The sequence below is a fragment of the Scyliorhinus torazame genome, chromosome 3, assembly GCF_047496885.1.
Source record: "Scyliorhinus torazame isolate Kashiwa2021f chromosome 3, sScyTor2.1, whole genome shotgun sequence".
Taxonomy (NCBI): domain Eukaryota; kingdom Metazoa; phylum Chordata; class Chondrichthyes; order Carcharhiniformes; family Scyliorhinidae; genus Scyliorhinus; species Scyliorhinus torazame.
Window position 1 is genome coordinate 267877941 of NC_092709.1, and position 22282 is coordinate 267900222.

Consider the following 22282-nt stretch of genomic DNA (forward strand, 5'->3'; position numbering starts at 1 on the left):
GAGCTGTCCAGGGCTGACACATCTCCGGGCCCTGATGGACTTAAAATAAATGGCTTGTGAGGTAATCAATACATTGGATTTAGTTTTCCAAAATTCCCTGAATTTGGGGAATGTTCCATTCGGTTTGAAAATAGCAAATGTAACTTTATTCAAAAAGGGAGGGAGGAAGACGGGAAGCAGGAAACTACAAGCCAGGAAACTTAATATCTGTCATCGGAAAAGATTATTGTGGAAAATAGAAGCTCATGCTGTAGGAGGTAACATATTGGCTTAGATAGACGATTGGCTAGCTAACAAGGAACATAGTAGGCATGAATGGGCTATTTTCTGGTTGGCAGGATGTAATACGTGGTGTACCACAGGATTGATGCTGGGACTGCAATCTTTTTACAACATACCTTCAGTCCCTTCATGCAAGTCATGGTTGCTAAATTTACTGATGACAAAGATAGGTAGGAAAGTAAGTTGAGAAGTGGACACAAAATGGCTACAATGGGATATATAGTTTGGTTACGCAAAGATCTGGCAAATGGAGTACAATGTGGGCAATTGTGAAATTGTCTGTTTCAACAGGAAGATTGAAAATACGCATATTATCTAAATGGTAAGAGATTGCAGAGCTCTGAGATTGCAGAGGGATCTGGGTTTCCGAGTGCATGAATCACAAAAGGCTACAGGTTAAGCAAGTAATTAGGAAAGATAAACAGAATGTTATGGTTATTGCAAGGGGAATGGAATGCAAAGGTAGGGAGGTTATACTTCAGTTAAACAGGGCATGGGTCAGACCACATCTGGAGTACTAGGGGCCATAGGTTTAAGGTGAGAGGGGCAAGGTTTAGAGTAGATGTACGAGGCACGTTTTTTACGCAGAGGGCAGTGGGTGCCTGGAACTCCCTACCGGAGGAGGTGGTGGAAGCAGGGACGGTAGTGACATTTAAGGGGCATCTTGACAAATACATGAATAGGATGGGAATAGAAGGATACGGACCCAGGAAGTGGAGAAGATTGTAGTTTAGTCGGGCAGCATGGTCGGCACGGGCTTGGAGGGCCGAAGGGCCTGTTCCTGTGCTGTACATTTCTTTGTTCTTTGTACTGTGTACAGTATTGGTCTCCTTATTAAAGGAAGGATGTAAATGTGTTGAAAACAGTTCAGACGTTTGCCAGAATGGGCGAGTTGTCTTATAGGGAAAGGTGGACAGCTTGCGTTCGTATCTGTTGGAGTTTAGAAGAGTAAGAGGCGACTTATTCGAAACATATAAGATCTTGAGGGGCGTTGACAGGGTGGATATGGAGAGGATGTTTCCTCTTGTGGAATAATCTAATACTCGGGGTTATTGTTTAACAATGAAGGGTTATCCATTTATGCCCAAGATTAGAAGAAATTTTTACTCTGAGGATAGTGAATCTTTGGAACTTTCTTCCTCAAAAAGCGGTGGAAGCAAAGTCTGATGACCCGATCGAATGCCCTCATTGCGCTTGTGATGCCTCGTGAGATCTTGCGAGACGTCACAATCTACATCTCGCCCATACTGCGCGGGATCCAGATTTGCATATTTAAGTGAACAGTTAGGCTCACTTAGATCTGTCTGCGCTGGATTCTCCCAAAGCCCGCACCTGAAGACATCGCCATGATGCCGTTTAGCACTGGTCCACACAATGTGGCAGGGGGATTTGGGGTGGGGGTGAGGGTGGGGGTCTCCCAGGCCATTGGAGGTTCCGGGTCTCTGGGCAGGGTGGTAACCTGGCACTCCCGCTACCACTGAGGTACCTTGGCAGTGCCACCCTGGCATCACCAGGCTGGGAGGGCACTGCCAGAGTGCCAGGGTCTCCCAGGCCATTGGAGGCCCCGGGTCTCTGGGCAGGGTGGTAACCTGGCACTCCCGCTACCACCCAGGCACCCTGACAGTACCACCCTGGCATCACCAGGCTAGGAGGGCACTGCCAGAGTGCCAGGCTGGCAGTGTCCAGGTGCCAGTTTGACACTGCCAAGGATCGGGCCCAGAGGTGCCCTGCCCTTATGAGGGGGGAGGCTCAATGAAGAAACACCCCGCTAAATGCTCCCAAAACATGACTATCTCCCTCCTCCCTTACCTGTTATATCACGCTCTGAATATTTTTAGGCAGGGTTAGATAGATTCTAGATAAGCAAGGGGGTGAAAGGTTAAGGGGGTGAAAGGTTATCGGGAGTAGGCAGGTGAGCTGAGGTTCCAATTAAGTTGACCATGATCTTGCAGGCTGGAGGGCCCTGCTCCTGCTCCTAATTCATATGTTTGTATAATATTGGGAGTGGGGGATCAATTTAAAATTATGAGAAATAATTGATTAGAAATTTAGTTCTCCAATTTGTTTTCCTTCTTTGCTTCTCATAACCAGATGCTGGCCCCAAAATAAAACAAGATGTGACTATCTGTTTCACTAACTGCCTGCTTCTGACATTAAGAACTTGACAGCATGGGTTATAAAAGTGCTGTGACTATTGTGCCTTGGATTTGTTTTGCTGTATGTAAAAGTATAGGGGGTGTTAATTCCCTCTCCTGTCTGGCATATCTTTTGTTGGCTGGGTGTTCATTTTGACGAGCCTATATTTCACAGTCTCGGATTGTTGTAACCCCAATGGAGGTCCTGGGATCAGGACAATACAATTTCCCACGACCTCCCCGGAATGTGAACTTCCCCTTTAAGAGGGTGGGGCTGCCCCTTTAAGGGGTGAGGCTTCCCCTCTACAAGAAGAGCTCCAGCTGTATATAAAAAACCCGGTCTAGGTGCAGATATGGAAAGAAGACCCTTAGGTTGTGGAGGAGTATTAGAATTGTATTGAAATAAACCTTGTTCGTAAGTTCTACTATCGTCTATGCGTTCTACTTATCGCAAATTCAACACTAATCTCGCCTGTTCTTCTGGAACTCTTCATTTCGAGGAAAAGATATCAAATAAGTGGCACACTGGCAGTTAAATTCTTTGGAGTGAAAAGAGAGAAGATTGGCAGCCATTTTGTCAATCAAGTCTTTTAGTCGGGTGGCGTGGGGAGGTTTGGATTTAGAATTTGACCAATGTACTTAAATGTAAAATGGCAAAAAGCTGCTTGTGTAGAAATTGTCCAATGATGGATCTGAGATTTGAATTATCACTAGACTCCTGGGGTCCTGCTAAGAGACCATCTGTTTGGATTGCTGGATATTTGCCATATGTGACCTTTTAATAATGTGGTTCAAGATGAAATATGTTTGAATATTGCTTTAAAAAAAAAACACAAACAGATGGTCATCTCAAACTCCAAGCACTGCAGTGTTAAACTGGCAGAGAACAGGATATGTCAAACACAATAGCATCTGTTTTAATTCAACAATTTGGAACAGAAAATTGGCAAAGGTTTCCTTTGCGATTTAAACAATTATGGCCGCTCCATTGAGCCTGCCCCAATTGGAACTGACATAATGGTAGATGAAATAGACTGTTTGAAATCTGGTTGATCGGTGGTCATCTCCGTTTACAATCCAGGCAATTTTCATCAGAATCATTTTGATCTTGGGTTAGTGATGAAGGATCGGCATTTGCCTCAACCTCGCTGATGGCTGATGACAAATATTTGACTGGCTTTAGAGTGGAGACCTACTCCCATCAGGCAACTGTTCCTTTGCAGCAATGCCCCTTACGGGGAATCTGTGGTATCAGGAGATAGGGTAAGAAACAAGGAAGTTCTTCATTCAATCAGATTGGAGAATCCTCATTGAGTCTAACAGGGCTGCATTTTATGGAGAACGGATGGCTCCCCCACCTCCTTCCCTCAAAGCAAACTCAGGTGGAAGCCGACTCGTTTCATGCAATCCCGCACTGCAGCCGTAACGGGATGTGCTGAATTATGTAACGGTGGGACACCCCACCCCTTGTTGGGGAGGATGTCCTGCCCTCGGGAACTGTGGGCCAATCAGATTGCTCCAGCGGTCCTGGCAGCACCGAGAGCACAGTAGTGGGTGCTGCTGGCACTGCCAGCGGCCCCAGGAAGGTCCGTTAATTCTGGAGGGAGGCAAGCCTTGGGGTATTAGGTGGAAAGGGCTTGGCTAGCTTTGGGTGGAGGGGTGCGTTTTGGAAAGCAGGTGGGTAGGAAGGAAGTATCTATCTTTGGGGGAGTGGTGGTGTGCCCTCAATGTGCAAAGGGAACCCAGGAAGATATCAGACCCGCCTTCCCACCCTTTTATAAAAAAAAAATAGACTGCCTGCCCACCTGCATATGCCAAATATACTATGATGATTGGGGTGACTTGGTTTGTTAACCAGCTAGGCTGATGCTTAATGATTTTTAAACGGCGGATGGGCTGCAGTTTCCGGTGCTCATCCATTTGGGGATGACTGTGTGCGTGTGTGCGTGGAGGTAGGGAGAGATTGGTGGAAGCATTACACTGGATAGAAGAGGGGCAGAAATGGTTGTTGGAGGTCCCTGGTTATAGATGTTTCAATAAGATTAGGGAGGGTGGTAAAAGAGGTGGGGGGGTGGCATTGTTATTTAGAGATAGTATAACAGCTGCAGAAAGGCAGTTCGAGGAGTATCACCCTAATGAGGTAGTATGGGTTGAAGTCAGAAATAGGAAAGGAGCAGTCCACCTTGTTAGGAGTTTTCTATAGGCCCCCCAATAGTAACAGAGATGTGGAGGAACAGATTGGGAAACAGATTTTGGAAAGGTGCAGAAGTCACAGGGTAGTAGTCATGGGCGACTTTAACTTCCCAAACATTGAGTGGAAACTCTTTAGATCAAATAGTTTGGATGGGGTGGTGTTTGTGCAGTGTGTCCAGGAAGCTTTTCTAACACAGTATGTAGATTGTCCGACCAGAGGAGGGGCAATATTGGATTTAGTACTTTGTAATGAACCAGGGCAAGTGATAGGTTTGAAAGTGGGGGAGCATTTTGGAGATAGTGACCACAATTCTGTGACTTTCACTTTAGTAATGAAGAGGGATAGGTGCGTGCAACAGGGCAAGGTTTACAATTGGGGGAAGGGTAAATACAATGTTGTCAGACAAGAATTGAAGTGCGTAAGTTGGGAACATAGGCTGTCAGGGAAGGACACAAGTGAAATGTGGAACTTGTTCAAGGAACAGGTACTACGTGTCCTTGATATGTATGTCCCTGTCAGGCAGGGAAGAGATGGTCGAGTGAGGGAACCATGGTTGACAAGAGAGGTTGAATGTCTTGTTAAGAGGAAAAAGGAGACTTATGTAAGGCTGAGGAAACAAGGTTCAGACAGGGCACTGGAGGGATACAAGATAGCCAGGAGGGAACTGAAGAAAGGGATTAGGAGAGCTAAGAGAGGGCATGAACAATCTTTGGCGGGTAGGATCAAGGAAAACCCCAAGGCCTTTTACACATATGTGAGAAATATGAGAATGACTAGAGCGAGGGTAGGTCCGATCAAGGACAGTCGCGGGAGATTGTGTATTGAGTCTGTAGAGATAGGAGACGTCTTGAACGAGTACTTTTCTTCTGTATTTACAAATGAGAGGGGCCATATTGTTGGAGAGGACAGTGTGAAACAGACTGGTAAGCTCGAGGAAATACTTGTTAGGAAGGAAGATGTGTTGGGCATTTTGAAAAACTTGAGGATAGACAAGTCCCCCCGGGCCTGACGGGATATATCCAAGGATTCTATGGGAAGCAAGAGATGAAATTGCAGAGCCGTTGGCAATGATCTTTTCGTCCTCACTGTCAACGGGGGTAGTACCAGGGGATTGGAGAGTGGCGAATGTCGTGCCCCTGTTCAAAAAAAGGGAATAGGGATAACCCTGGGAATTACAGGCCAGTTAGTCTTACTTTGGTGGTAGGCAAAGTCATGGAAAGGGTACTGAAGGATAGGATTTCTGAGCATCTGGAAAGACACTGCTTGATTAGGGATAGTCAGCACGGATTTGTGAGGGGTAGGTCTTGCCTTACAAGTCTTATTGAATTCTTTGTGGAGGTGACCAAGCATGTGGATGAAGGTAAAGCAGTGGATATAGTGTACATGGATTTTAGTAAGGCATTTGATAAGGTTCCCCATGGTAGGCTTCTGCAGAAAGTAAGGAGGCATGGGATAGTGCGAAATTTGGCCAGTTGGATAACGAACTGGCTAACCGATAGAAGTCAGAGAGTGGTGGTGGATGGCAAATATTCATCCTGGATCCCAGTTACCAGTGGTGTACCGCAGGGATCAGTTCTGGGTCCTCTGCTGTTTGTGATTTTCATTAATGACTTGGATGAGGGAGTTGAAGGAGTAAATTTGCAGACGATACGAAGATTGGTGGAGTTGTGGATAGTGAGGAGGGCTGGTGTCGGCTGCAAAGAGACATAGATAGGATGCAGAGCTGGGCTGAGAAGTGGCAGATGGAGTTTAACCCTGAAAAGTGTGAGGTTGTCCATTTTGGAAGGACAAATATGAATGCGGAATACAGGGTTAACGGTAGAGTTCTTGGCAATGTGGAGGAGCAGAGAGATCTTGGGGTCTACGTTCATACATCTTTGAAAGTTGTCATTCAAGTGGATAGAGCTGTGAAGAAGGCCGAAGGTTTGCTAGCGTTCATTAACAGAGGGATTGAATTTAAGAGACGTGAGGTGATAATGCAGCTGTACAAAACTTTGGTAAGGCCACATTTGGAGTACTGTGTACAGTTCTGGTCGCCTCATTTTAGGAAGGATGTGGAAGCTTTGGAAAAGGTGCAAAGGAAATTTACCAGGATGTTGCCTGGAATGGAGAGTAGGTCTTACGAGGAAAGGTTGAGGGTGCTAGGCCTTTTCTCATTAGAGCGGAGAAGGATGAGGGGCGACTTGATAGAGGTTTATAAGATGATCAGGGGAATAGATAGAGTAGACAGTCAGAGACTTTTTCCCCGGGTGGAACAAACCATTACAAGGGGACATAAATTTAAGGTGAATGGTGGAAGATATAGGGGGGCTGTCAGAGGTAGGTTCTTTACCCAGAGAGTAGTGGGGGCATGGAATGCACTGCCTGTGGAAGTAGTTGAGTCGGAAACATTAGGGACCTTCAAGCAGCTATTGGATAGGTACATGGATTACGGTAAAATGATATAGTGTAGATTTATTTGTTCTTAAGGGCAGCACGATAGCATTGTGGATAGCACAATTGCTTCACCGCTCCAGGGTCCCAGGTTCGATTCCGGCTTGGGTCACTCTGTGCGGAGTCTGCACATCCTGTGTCTGCGTGGGTTTCCTCCGGGTGCTCCGGTTTCTTCCCACAGTCCAAAGATGTGCAGGTTTAGATGGATTGGCCATGATAAATTGCCCTTAGTGTCCAAAATTGCCCTGAGTGTTGGGTGGAGGTGTTGACTTTGGGTAAGGTGCTCTTTCCAAGAGCCGGTGCAGACTCGATGGGCCGAATGGCCTCCTTCTGCACTGTAAATTCAATGATAATCTATGATTAATCTAGGACAAAGGTTCGGCACAACACCGTGGGCCGAAGGGCCTGTTCTGTGCTGTATTTTTCTATGTTCTATGTCCAGCCCAGAGTCCAGGCCAAGAAGTATAAAGCAGCAAACGTAGACTAGACTTACACCATGTGCAGAATGCAAGGATTGGGAAAACCGATGGGATTAAGGGAAAGAGACTGGACACAAGAAAGAAAAATAAATATTTGCATTTATATAAGCTTTCACAACCATCGGGCATCTCAAAGCGTTTTACAGCCCGTACAGTACTTTTCCCACAAGCAGCAATGTGATAATGACCAGTTAATCTGTCTTTGTGATGTTAATTGAGGGATCAATATTGATTGGGCTGCATGGTGGCACAGTGGTTAGCACTGCTACCTCACAACTCCAGGGTCCCGAGTTCAATTCCGGACTCGGGAGACTGTCTGTGCAGAGTCTGCACGTTCTCCCTGTGTCTGCATGGGTTTCCTCCGGGTGCCCTGGTTTCCTCCCACAGTCCAAAAATGTGCAGGTTAGGTGGATTGACCATGCTAAATTGCCCCTCAGTTTCCGAAAGGTTAGATGGGATAGGTAGCGGCGTGGGCTTAAGTAGGGTGCTGCTTGCAAGGGCCGGTGCAGGCTCGATGGGCCGAATGGCCTCCTGCACTGTAAATTCTGTGATTCTATGAGGAGACTGCTGATCTTTGAAATAGTGCTTTGAGACCTTTTCTTTCTATCTGAGCTGGCAGACATTGCCTTGCTTTAGCATCTATCCAAAAGTGAAAATGTTTATTAAAAAAATTGAAAGATTGGCTACATTAATTTTCTTCTGAGGGAATGAGAATGTAAAATAACTTTTTCAGGTCCAGAGTGGATGTTCGTTGGTAAGTGTGGGTGGTGAGTGTGCGGGGGAGAGAGGGGTTTTGTGTGGGAGAGCGGGGTGCGTGTGTGCGTGCGGACATTGAGAATTAATGGGGTTCCCCAATACCTGTGGGAGGGATTCCATGAGAAAATCCATGGTTAACAAAGGAGATCCAGGGCAACACGCTGGTGCAGTGGTTAGCACTGCTGCCTCACGGCGCAGTGAACCCAGGACCTGGGTTTGATCCTAGCCCCGGGTCACTGTCCGTTTGGAGTTTGCACATTCTCCCCGTGTCTGCGTGGGTCTCACCCCTACAACCCAAAGATGTGCAGGATAGGTGGATTGGCCATGCTAAATTGCCCCTTAATTGGAAAAAAATAATTGGATACTCTAAATTTATAAAGAAACAAACAAAGCAGGTCCAGGATAAGTTAGAGGTTGGCTGAGTGTGGATTTCTCGTCCTATTCAAGCTTCTTCATGTACAATTTTCTTAAATTTGCTGAGAGGGAAATGTGATCAAGGCTTTCATTGATGTTCAATCACTGGCCAGGTACAAGTATTTTTAAATATTTGCCCTGTAGTTACACTTCCACTTCCATGAGAGTACAACATAGGTGTTATTTGAAGTCTTCACACAATAACCTGTTGATTGACCTGGAGGGTCCTCTACTCCATATGGCCATCATGTAATGTTAGCTAAGCTGTACTGTATTTAGAGAGTCACAAAATGTGACCTTTAAAGTATCATCTATAAGTGCAATACCAATGGAATAATATAACCAATCACCATTGTTAATACATGTCAGATAAATGTTACCAGACTCCTAAACGACCCTCTTATGGACTCTTCACACATCTTCTCTACTGAGTAGTACTGCACTCATGTATGCTTCACCCGATACCTGGGCGAAATTCTCCTACCTGCCCCGCCACATTTCTGCGCCGACCGGCCGACGGGAGTCTCCGTAACGCCGGCCGGTCAATGGGGTTTCCCATTGTGGGGCAGCCCCACGCCGTCGGGAAACCCCCGGGCGCCGGCAAAACGGAGACTCCCGCCGGCGGAGAATGACGCCCCCTGTGTCTGTGTATTTACATTGTGTTTTATGTTTCGTGTGTAATGATCTGTCTGAGCTGCATGCAGAACAATACTTTTCACTGTACCTTGGTACATATGACAATAAACACATCCAATCGAATTCGAATGATATTTTGTCTCAGAATAGGTTCATTTTGGTAATCCTGTTTTGTATTCCAACAGGTTACAGACCAATCTTGGCTTCCAAAAGGTGTGAAAGTTCCTTTTCTTCAAATACCATACAATATCAAAGGGAAGTTTTACTTTCTACGTCCTGCCTCTGTAAAAGTTATCGGAAGTTATTTACTTGGTACTTGCGCCAAGCCAGAGATCAATGTGGATGTTGCTGTTACAATGCCAGCAGTAAGTTTCTTCAGGGGTTGGGGGAGAGGGGTGGCACAGGTGTTGCGGGGGAGGGGGCAAGGGTTGGGGGTTGGATTTGCTCACGTCACAATTCATTTTTTGTTCTTAAGGTTACTTTGCATTTCATTTGATCATGAATACAAAACAGCAGACGAATGAGAGGAGGGAGTAGCACATGGACTGCAGCAGTTCAAGAAGGCGGCTCACCACCACCTTCCCGAGAGCAATTAGGCATGGGAAATAGGTGCTGGCCTATCCAGTGAATAAGAAAAACCCCATTCAGCCCCTTGAGCCTGCTCTGCCATTTTGATGTCATCATGGCTGACCTGAATGTGACCTCAGCTCCACTTTCCTGTCTCCCCACCCATAACACTCGACTCCCTTGTCAATCAGGAATCGATCTCACTCAACCTGGGACATATTGAATGGCCCAGCCTCCACTGCTTTCCAAGGGAGTAGATTCCACAGGCTGACAACCCCCAGAAAGAGAAGATTTTTCCACATCTCCGTCCTAAATGGGAAACCTGTTGTTTTTAAACTGTATCCCCATGTCTCCTGGATAACGTTCTCGTCTTGCCCATAACTGGAAACATCTTCTCAGCACCCATCCTGTCAAATCCCCTCAAGTTTATTTGTTCCAGTACAGTATCTGCTGACCATCACCATGTTCAGTGATCTTCAAACTGAACTTATTAAGAAATCCTAGGTTAGCGTTTCTTTTTGTCTCATGAAGTTGAATTTAATGACGTCCGACACCAATAACTGGCGGCATCCCAGGTGTATTCACCTCCGGGAACCATGAGGGAATTAATTCCCTAATAGACAACGGGAGCTTTGTTGCTGAGGCTCCTGGTTCCACAGGGGACCTTTCAATTGCTGCACGTCCCCTGTAGGTCCAAGTGACTATTGATTTTGTCCCACACTATCGCTTCCAGATGTTTCCCTACCACTGAAGTCAAACTGTCGGTTTGATTCTTCCACCTTTTTTTGAACAAAGGGTATAACATTCACAATTCTCCAGACCTCTGGTACCACCCCTGTGTCTAAGGAAGACTGGAAGATTATCACCAGTGCCTCTGCAATTTCCACTCCCACCCTCCCATCGTACCCTTGGATGCATCTCATCAGTCAAGAAAATTCTCAACTGCAGCAGTCCCATATTCCAAGATAGATACTTGGTTCAGACCTTATTCTAAAAGTCTCTTGTTTTTTTGTTTTACCATGTCACTTTCCCAGCTCATTGCAAGATTCAGATTTGTGGGCCAACATGTTTCTAGATAAAAGACCCTTTTCGCTCAGTGGACCTGGAGGCGATTTGAGTTCCAGCATGTTAAGATACATCAATAGATTGTTTGAGTCTTAAAATTGTGGCTTTGAGAGAAATGCCATCAGTCACTGCAAACTCTGTCCTTCCTGAAGTGATTACCCCACGTGAAAGGTCCCACCTCTGGCAAGGGAGTGGCTATTGAAGGTGAAATTCGGGCTGCATAAGGAATTAGCTGGGGGAAAAAAGGAAGCAGCAGCAAATGATTGTGTGCCTTAATAGCACGATCCATCCGACTGAGGGAATTGAACCTAATCTTGCCATTTTGGGGCACCTCCTGCGAAACGAGATATTGAAAAGGATTTGTTTTACTGGGGGAATGCAATACAACAAGATAAGTGCATGTTTCCAGGTTGCAAAATAAGTTTTTAAATTGCATTTCACAATGAGGGTATGCATCTTGTGCAGTGACAAGACATTGGAACTCAAATTGGAGGACTGAAGTTCCAGACTTGGCCTCAACTGTCTGTCACATTTCAATATCCCTGAGGAAGTTTAACCTGGACAGTTATCAGTGGGAATGAAATAGTAAACTGCTGAAGAGTAACTTGCACCTGACACCAAAAAATATATCCTGTGGCCTAAGGACTGACATTGAGTTTCTTTACAAATTGCTATGGAAATTCTGCTATTTCAACCACGACAGGTACATTTGATGTGGTGGAGCAAAGTTCAGAAAGAGAAAATGGGGAAAAGGACTGACTTATTTGAAATCTGAGGGATGGGATACTTCCCAAGTTGACTCTGAACTTTCTAATTTCAGGAAATCCTCCAAGCGAAAGACAACCTTAACCAGCGCTACCTCAGGAAGCGTGCTCTCTACCTGGCTCACATTGCCTGTCATTTGTCTAAGAACAAGATCTTTGGATGCGTAAAGTTTGGCTACTTCAATAGCAACCACTTAAAACCAATCCTGTATCTGTCTCCACAAGGTCTGTTTAAAAAGTAAAAGTTGCAATTAAGTAATTGTTAAGTTATGCTAAAGCCGAATTTTGTAAATGGCCAGTTAACATATTGCCATATTAAAGTTTAATGTGACCTTTCTTGCAAAATTTAACATGTGATTGGTTGGCTTGCCTTTGTGAGACTAAAAAAAAGTATTTAGGCTGGGGTTAAGTGCATATATCACAACAAAAACATCTCGGCTGAATATATGGAAACAAATTTGGAAGTGAAATATGTTTGGTGATAAATTGAGTTGACAGTTGTGACTTGATTATTATAGCATATTTTGAGAGTTTAACTGTAGCTATGGGGTGGAGGACAATCCATATCTTCAAGTGGCACTTCACAGCATCTACATTATTATCTACAGTAATAATTCTCATTACTGGGTAGAATTTTTTGGTGGATTAAGAACTGCGGTTAATTATATTAATACAGATTTATATTTCTCTGAGCTATTATTTTTCTCCATTATTTTGTACGGTTTCATTGCTTCCAGTAGCGCGTCAGTATTGTGCTTTTAAACCATAGTGATTATATTTTTCAAAAGTAGTTCATAGGCTGGGAAATGCTAACTGGCGTGTTGAGTGGCAAATGTTTGCAAGTTCTTTTTTTCCCCATCTCCTTTCTATTTTAAGTGCCCATTTCTCATGTGTGAACTTTAAAGCAGTGTTGGCCACATTTGATTGTGGTGAACATCGGAGTCCTGCAATCAAAAGGCATCTACTTGAAAGCACCTTTGACGGAGTTCCTGAATAATAATGTGAACAAAACGTAAAAAACTGAAAATCGGGTTCTGAAGCAGAAAGTACTGGAACTGTACAATAGATCTGTCGGCAGAACATACAACATACAGTGCCGAAGGAGGCCATTCGGCCCATCGTGTCTGCACCGGCCCACTTAAGCCCTCACTTCCACCCTATCCCAGTAACCCAATAACGCCTCCTAACCTTTTTGGTCACTAAGGGCAATTTATCATGGCCAATCCACCGAACCTGCACGTCTTTGGACTGTGGGAGGAAACCGGAGCACCCGGAGGAAATCCACGCAGACACGGGGAGAACGTGCACAGTGACCCAGCGGGAATCGAACCTGGGACCCTGGCGCTGTGAAGCCACAGTGCTATCCACTTGTGCTACCGTGCTGCCCATGGGCAGCCGTGCTAAAACTAGACAAGTTAATGCTTCAGTTGTAAATCCTTCATCAGAACAACAGTAGTGACACACTGGGGCACTGGTAACACCTGCGGGGCAGATTTGGTTTCATGTGTTATTTGGAAGATAGCATCTCGCACAGTAAAACAGTCCCATCACTGCTATACTGAAGTGTCAGCCGGGATTATGATCAAACCTTTGGGGTAAGGCTTTTAACCCACAACTGAAATTAAAACCGAAAATGTTGGAAATATTCAGGCCAGGCAGCAACTGTGGAGAGAGAACAGCATGTCTCAGATTGATGACCTTTTTGTTGAAACTCCCTGACCAAAGGTCATCGACCTGAAGCTTTAACTTTGTTTTTCTCTCCACAAATGCTGCCAGCTCGGCTGAGCATTGCCAGCATTCTGTCTCTTTCTATCTAGATTTCCAGTATTTTGCTATTGAACCCGCACCTTTTTGAACTCGAGGAGAAAGTGTTAGAACTGAGCCAAGATGAAGGAAGTGTTAAAAGCAAGTTATTGGCAGCAATTAAAGCTTCTGGTGACATCAGAGCTGTGGCATAAATTTCCCATGACCAGGGAGTTACCCTGGTGTGTATACCCAACATTTATCACTTTTCTATTCTCATAAAAAGCAAATTAACTAGTTATTAATCTCCCCATGTTCTTTGTGGTGCCTTGTTTTATGCACATTGAATGCTCCATTTGCCTAAAAAATAAGTGACGACACTTCAATTCATTCGTGACAAACAACAACAAAAACCTTGCATTTATAAAATTCCTTTAATGTGGGTGTCTCTTGGCACTGTTCAAAAAGAGCAGAAGGTATTCTGATGCCTTGGCCAGGATTTATCCCTCAACCAGCACTGTTGTGGCAAATTGTCTGGTCACATGAGCGACCTTGCAGTCTGCAATTTGTCTGCTATGCTTCTCTATATTCTACCCATGATTACGTCACAAAAGTACTGCTGAGAAGCATTTTGGATATGTTGAGATCATGAATGGTGCTATTTATGTGCAAGTTTGGTTTAGTTGCCCTTTCAAAAACCTATTCTTTATCAAAAATCTATCGAACTCTGCCTTGAAAAAATTCAATTGCCCAGCCAGCACTGCTTTTTGGGAAGATAATTCCACAGACTAACGACTCCGAGAGAAAAATAATTCACTTCCCCTGTCTTAATCAGGAAACCTCTTATTCTTAAATTGTATATCATTATATAATTAAATATATCACCGTTCCTTCACTGTTGCTGGATTAAAATCCTGTAATTCCCTCCCAAACAGCACTGGGGATGTGCCTAGACCACAGAGTCTCCAGTAATTCAAGAAGGCCGTTCACCACCACCTTCTGAAGGGCAGCTGGGGATGGGTAATAAATGATGGCCTAGCCCACATCCCATAAATAAATTTTTAAAAATTGTGTCCCCCAGTTCTAATCCCACAAGTGGAAACATCCTCTCGGTATCCATACTATCAAGTCCCCTCAGGATCTTATTTTTTCAATAAGATCACCGGTATTCCTCTGACCTCTCATGGTTATGGGCACAACCTGTTCAACGTTTCTTCATAAGATAAAGCCCTTCATCCCAGGAATGAGTTAAATATACCTTCTCTGAACTGCTTCTAACACAATTATGCATATTTTTCAAATAAGGAGACCAATTTTCCAGATGTGGTCTCACCAAGGCCCTGTACTGTTACAGTAAAACATCCCATAGAAGCATAGAATCCCTACAGAGCAGAAGGATGTCATCTGGCCCATCGGGTCTGCACCGACCCTCTGAAAGAGAACCCTACCCCACTCCCCTGCCCTATCCCCATTACAGCGTAACCCCATCTAACCTGCACCCTACTTTTATATCTATTCCCTTTACAATAAATAGTATAAATATGTTCATGCTTTAGTTACTTGTGTGTTCTCTGATTGAATCACCACCAGTCACCCAAGGGGGGCACGAGCAGCCAATGGACCTCTGGGACTGTGGTGACTTTCATTTTATTTCCTAAACATTGCATCACACTGTTGTCTTATCCTTTTATTGCCAATAACTAAATGGTCTGGAAAGGGAGTGAAAATGTCCAGAATGTAATTTCTATTTCAGATGTACAGTAATTGATGGTCTCGGCACCAATTGTGTCCAAAGTTACATTAATTTGGAGAAGAGCTTTCTCTCCCATTTCAGTTCACTTCTTTGCATTTTGCCAAACACCTAATATGCTGTGCACCAGTGCAATTGGTAAATATTTAGGAATGTAATGTTAAAAAATATTGCTCCAAAAATGTTCCATAATCTATTTAAGAGCGGTAATTTTGTGCATTCTGATTTTAGTGCGTAGCCAGGCCAGATTCTAGCCCAATGTTTCTTTTTTTCAAACTAGCACGAATGATGCTGGAAACTCTTATTTGTGCTGAATGCTAATTTATGTTTAAAATGTTACGATCTTTTGTGTTGGTTTTGGCCAATTGCATGAATTTTCCCAAATTTCAGACCCTCCCCTTCACTCTCTTTCCCCCCCCCCTTTTTTTACAGGATAAAAAAGGCAGCAGTTGAGTCTGCTGACATATATTTTGACAGCACTTATCCTCTCCTCCTAGGTGACGATGTGAAATTGGTAACCATAAGGCTTCATCCGTGTGCTCCCGCTTCTTTCTTCAAGTTCAGTCGTTTTCATCCAAGCAAAAACAACGTCCGTGTATCCTGGTTTATGGAGCAAGGATCTGCCCCAGAAGGTTCGTGCTGCAACCAAGTGTCTTTATTTCTTTTTTGCTGTCGTGTATTATGGAATCATATGCTGGAGATAGACTTTTGGCTCCCAGATGTTATTTTATTGATGCTAGAAAGCTGATGTGATTGAGCAGGCCAGTGCAGAATGTCACCACAGGTAATGAGTAGGGGAGATAAATAGACACAAGTGATCAAGTGGTATCTGTTATATTACATTGTGTAATATCTTGTTACTCATTTACTTTCTGCCAGAATGGTCGTACGCGTGATGTTCAGTAACACTCAAAGTCTTCAAATAAAGCAAATACTGTTTATTGAGTAATGATGATAACTATGAATTTGCTCACTCTTCAATAACTATAACTGTAGATTAGATTAACAAGATTATATATATATATATATAATAATGATTAACTGCACCTGCACACTAAGTTATCTCTCTCTAACTCTGTTCACTAGTCACTCCGACCACGAAGAGGCAGGAACTCTCTCTGAGTTTATCTTTTATACCTGTATCTGGTGCTGCCATCTAGTGGTTAAGCACTTGCTTATGTATGTTAACCCTTTACATATATACAGATCACTACGGTATCAAGTTTGAGTTTTAAAAGCTGTAGGTATTGAGCTGCATGGATTTGATACCTGGGGGGTGGGGATGGCGGTGGTGAGGTGTTGTAGTGGCGGAGGGGGGGGAAAGAGGAGAGTTAGTATGTTGCTTCTTGATTGCACATAGTTTGGGGGGAGAGGGGGAGGAAGAAGAAATCTGTAAAGCTGTGTGTTTTTTTAATGATGTACATGACCACAGAATTATTAGATAAAAGAAAAAAGATTCTAAGCATGAGAGGAAGATTGCACACCACAAAACCACCATGGAGTGAAAATCTCCCCTGTAAATCTTTGTGCTTGTGTTTTCTGATATCCTGTGTGCAAGGGGTTTGACAAGCTTCCCAGGTATAAAAGCAATATTGAAACCGTGGGCAGATGTAGGTTTCATAAAAGTGCCGATGTTCACCATCTACAAGGCTCAAGTCAGGAGTGTAATAGAATATTCTCCACTTGCCTGGATGGACCCCATTGGGGGTCAGGAGGTGAGTTACTCGCCGTAGGATTCCTAGCCTTTGACCTGCCCTGGTAGCCACAGTATTAATATGGTTAGTCCAGTTCCGTTTCTAAACCCCAGATGTTGATTGGGGAGGGCATTCAGTGAATGTAATGCCATTGAATGTCAAGGGGCAATGGTTAGATCCTCTCTCGTGGGAGATGGTCATTGCCTGCCACTTGTCTGGTGCGAATGTAACTTGCCACTTGCCAGCCCAAGTCTGGATAATGTCCAGGTCTTGCTGCATTTGGACAAGGACTGCTTCATTATCTGAGGAGTTGCGAATGGTGCTGTACACTGCGCAGTAATCCACAAACATCCCCACTTCTGAGGGAAGGGAGGTCATTGGTGAAGCAGCTGAAGATGGTTGGGCCTCGGATTACCCTGAGGAACTCCTGCTGACCACTACTCCACCATGCCACCTCCTTTAATATAATATAAAATATAAACAGAAAATGCAGGAAAATCTCAGCAGGTCTGGCAGCATTTATGGAGAGGAACAGAGTTTAACTTTTTGAGTTTGTATGACTCTCAGTCAGAACTCTGAAACTCAAAGCTTTCGACTCGAATCATGAACTCTGTTTCTCTTGCTCCACAGATGCTGCCAGACCTGCTGACTTTTTCCAGTGTGTTCTGTTTTTACATCCGATTTCCAGCATCCACAGTACTTTGTTTTTATTTTATGTTTTTCCTCTGGCGACTGTAAAGGAAAAATGTTGATGCAGACAGTGCTCCTGCCCTGCCTGTCTTGTTTTAGACTAGGCATTATCCTGACTGCTTTTGAAGACTATCTAAGTGGCTGAGCATGTTTACAAAGCCTGAAGCATTGCTGTCTTAATGTTCTTGCCCTCAGCTAATCTTTCAGAGTACCTCAGATCTTTCTATTTTTATCATAGGCTGCAATGTTCATTCGCTGGTTGTTCCAGCGAGGCTGTCGCACAACAGTAGCCGGAATTACTGAAATCTGCTCTGTTAACCACATAAAGTGACTCATGCCGTGCTACCCACTGGCACTGTACAACTTGAATTCTGAGAGCAATCACTGTATTTAATATTCTATTGACCTTCAGAGGTGCTTCGGCTCTGAAACTGGTTTTCCGTGTGAGACTCAACTCCGCAACACCTTGTTATTTAATCATGTGCAATTTGTTGCAAGGAGCAGCACCAATTGGTGTACATGGCCTCCCGAAAGTCTTCAACTTTATCAACCCTGAAGGTTTGCGGAGTATTCTCCTCTAATTTGGCTGCTCTCTTAAATTTCTCACCACCCTCCCTGCCAACTCCACAATGACATGCAAGCTATGATCTGCACCAGTGGAATCACCACGGACCTTATCTCGGTGAAAACTGGGGTCAAACAAGTCTGTCATTGCACCAACTCTCCCCTCCATTTTTCTCACCTGCAGTCCTGCACCTCACTTCCAGCAAACTAGCCACAAGTGTGGAGATAATTTAGAGAAAAGACTGTTCAACCTAAGCCACCTCCAGTTCAAAACAAAATCAATCCAACCTCCGTCATAGAGCTTCAGATGCAGATGATTCTCACTCTGAAGCTGAGCTCTAGGTCTGTGTTGAGTCCTCCTACGAACCATATGAGAAAATGGACCATTCACTAAACATCTGGAAACCTACGGTCCTCTCCCAACTAGCTCCCGCAGCAAAATCCTGCGCCCCCTGCTTGATTCAGATCAACGGTGAGATCCTGGAAAATGTGAACCATTTCCCATATATTGGGAGTTGGGCCAGCTCAGCCTGTGGCTGATTGAGGAAAAGCACATTTTGAGGACCAGGATCTCAAACCCAAGACTAAGGTCATGGTTTACCCAGCAGCAGAGATACCCACAGTCTTAAATTCTTCGGAGACTTGGACAATTTACGGCAGGTGCCTCAGAGCACTGGGGAAATACCACCAGTGGTGCCTTTGAATGATCCTCCAAATCCTGTGGCAAGAAAGACACTCCCAACAGCAGGATCCCTCCCAAGCCAACTTGCTCAGCATTGATGTGATAATTGATCAAAGCCAGCTTCGTTGGATGGCACTTGTTGTTCATCTGCCTGACACCAGACTCCTAAAGGTCTTGCTCCACTCGGAACCTGCTTGCGGCAGCAAACTCCCAGCAGGAGAGCAGTATCACTTTAGGATGTCCTTAAACGTGGCCCTGAAGAGGGCAAATTGTGCCAAAATGGAGAAGGTTCATTCAGGAAGGCACCGAACGCATCAAGAGACTTTGTTGGGAATGTGTAGAAGAACCGTTGGGGCAATGGAGGGAGCGCACCTTCCTCCAAACAATCCTTCAAGCACCATCTGCTCTCTACGTGACAGTCTGCAGAGCGAGCATTGGACTTATCAGACATGTCTGAATCCATTGCACCCGTGTAGAAACAGGTCATCCTCTAAAATGCCACCAAAAGAATCAGTGATCTTTTGCAACACAGAAAAAAAAACACATTTATAGTTATCAAAATGTTGGGAAGTAAGGTAAATACGACTCAAAGCGTATTTGGCAGGGTTTCCAGTCCCTGGTGGTGGGTTTGCTGAGAAAATTGCAAAGAAATGTCCGAGGCTCCTCAGTGCTCCTGCCTCTTAGTAATTTTCCAAGAGGCACTTGTATTGACGGAAGCCCACTTGGCAGCTTTGGGAAGCCAATTAAGTTAGCTGAGGTCATTCAGAGAAATTCTCCCAAGACACCTGGGCCCCACATAACTCATCATCTCACAGGAGACTAGTGGACCTTGAGAGAAATGAGAGGCTTCGATATTTACTTTGTATGACATTTATTTGGTGAAAATGGTAAGTAGGGATCAATCATAGGTTAAGGCCTGTCTTGTGAGGAGCACTGCCACTGTGTGTGCTCGGGAGAAAAAAAAGGGCTTCCAGTGCCATCCGCCACCAGTAGCAAGGCCTAGACAACGTTCAGGCTTGGGGGTGATGAACAAGTAACACTCACGCCACATAATTTTCCAGGCAATGACCCTCTCCAACAAGAGAGAATCCAACCATCTCTTCTTGACATTCAATGACATTACCATCGTTGAATCCCACATTATCAACATCCTGGGGGTACCTTTGACCATAAACTGAACTGAAGCCACCATAGAACTGCTGTGGCTACAGGAGCAGGCCAGAAGCTGGGAATTCTAAGATTAACTCATCTCCTGACTCCCCAAAGCCTGTCAACCATCTGCAAGGCACGTCAAGAATGTGGTGGAATGCTTGTCAACTACCTGCAGGATTGGAGCTCCAATAACACTCGAAGCTCAACAAGATCTAGGACAAAGCAACCCATTTGGTGCCTCATCCACCACCCCCACCATCCATTCCCTCCACATCCGACGCACAGTGGGAGCAGTCTGTATCATTGACCAGGTGCACTGCAGTAACTCACCAAGGCTCCTTCGACACGGTTTTCCAAATCCATGACCTCTGCTACTAGAAGGACTAGGGCAGCAGTCACATGGGAGCACCACCACCTGCAAGTTCGTCATCAGCCACACACCATCCTGACTTGGTACGATATCACTGTTCCTTCATTGTCACTGGGTTAAAATCAGCCAGTCTCTGCTCCGATTGCTCACTCGGCTAGGAGGTGCACACATATGCATGGACACGTTGGAGACTGGGTCAGGCTTGGCTGTAATGCCCTCAGAACTTAAAGAGCCTGCTAATGTTTGTAGTTATGACTTGCAAATGAAGACTGACCGGTGAGCCAAAACATTTGAAAAGTGTCATGTATCCATAGAACTGACCACAGCATGAACTGCAGGAGGAAAAGAAAATTGCAGGGAGTGAGGTGTGAAAAAATATCTGCTATGATTGAGTAATAGTATGAAGACTTTCTTCTTGGATGATTTATAATTTTACCTTTGTGATATGTCAATAATAGATGAAAGAAATCAAATTTGTGTACATCAAATTTTTTTGCTATTTTAAAATGGACTTTTCTGAATCAAGCGATTGCCGCTACAGGTCACGTGACTCACAGGATTCACCACCTATCCTGGAAACTTCAAACCAGAGTTCTCCTTTTACCCTTGTGGAATCTCACACATCATTGAAAGGACTTTATAATCATGAAACCAGGGTACATGCAGAGATGGAAACGGCTTTTTCCTGTAGAGGTGTTAACAGACCCATCTCACACCTGGTGCTTTCCACGGCCTTTTCAAAAGTCGGAAATTGAGGGGAAAATGGATGCCATTTACATCCTTATAAGCTTACCCCTCCAGCGAAGTCATGGGGTCATCCCAGACAATGACACCCTGAAACAAGATCCTCAACATGGATGGTGACTCTTTCAGAGATTAATGACTGGGATATTATAAAACTATAAAACAGCCCCATTGAAATCATTGTGATGGAAGGAAGTCACATGACCTGACTGACCATTTTGAAATCCCTATATTCAGTTGAGAACTGAGAAACATGCAGACAGCAGTCTGCTGGTTGCCTCCAACCTGAAAAGGGCAAGACCAAGCAGTCGGTTATCATCTCTCATTCCTCAAAGACTGTTTTTTAAAAGCATCCAGCCATTGCCTGCCAAGCCGCCTACGTATAGAAACCGCATCGTGCTATATCGTCATTTGATTTAAAGGACTTTCATGCTGCTGTCTCTAGCCAATGACTTCTCTGAAACAAACTTCTCCATTAAGGAAACCCCCTCTGGACCCTGTAACCCATGTGAATTAATCATTTTGTGGTGCTTTTACTGTTGTGATCCATATTTGTAAAATGATAAATGATCATTTATTAGTGTCACAAGTAGGCTTACGTTAAGACTGTAATCAAGGTCCTGTGAAAATCCCCCCAGTTGCCAAACTCTGGTGCCTGTTCGGGTACACTGAGGGAGAATTCAGAATGTCCAATTCACCTAACTAGCACGTCTTTCAGGACTTGTGGGAGGAAACCCACGCAGTCACAGGGAGAATGAGCAGACTCCTCACAGATCGTCACCCAAGCCGGGAATCGAACCAAGGTCTCTGGCGCTGTGAAGCAACAGGCTAACCACTGTGTTACCGCGCCATCCCTAACTCCCCTTTTCTATTAATTTATGCGATGTGGGCGTCATTGACTAGGGCAGCATTTATTGCCCACTAATTGTCCTTTAGAAGCTGGCGTGAACTGCCTTCTTCACTCTGTCGCAGTCTCTCTCTGTCCTCTCTCTCTCTCTCTGCCTGCCTCTCTGTATCTGTCTTTCTCTCAGTCTCTGTCTTTCTCTGTCTTTTCTCTGTCTTTCTCTGTCTTTCTCTGTCTCTCTCTGTCTCTCTCTCTCTCTCTCTCTCTCTCTCTCTCTCTCTCTCTGTCTGCCTCTCTGTATCTGTCTTTCTCTCAGTCTCTGTC

The 22282-nt window shown here is 44.6% G+C and overlaps 1 protein-coding gene across 1 annotated transcript in view; it reads left to right on the top strand.

Annotated features, from left to right (window-relative positions):
* nol6 (nucleolar protein 6 (RNA-associated)) overlaps positions 1-22282 on the top strand; it is a 144740-nt gene that overhangs the window by 24818 nt on the left and 97640 nt on the right. Inside the window, 3 exon segments of the mRNA XM_072497229.1 lie at positions 9515-9694; positions 11782-11950; positions 15716-15850. Coding sequence (XP_072353330.1) covers positions 9515-9694; positions 11782-11950; positions 15716-15850 — 484 coding nt within the window.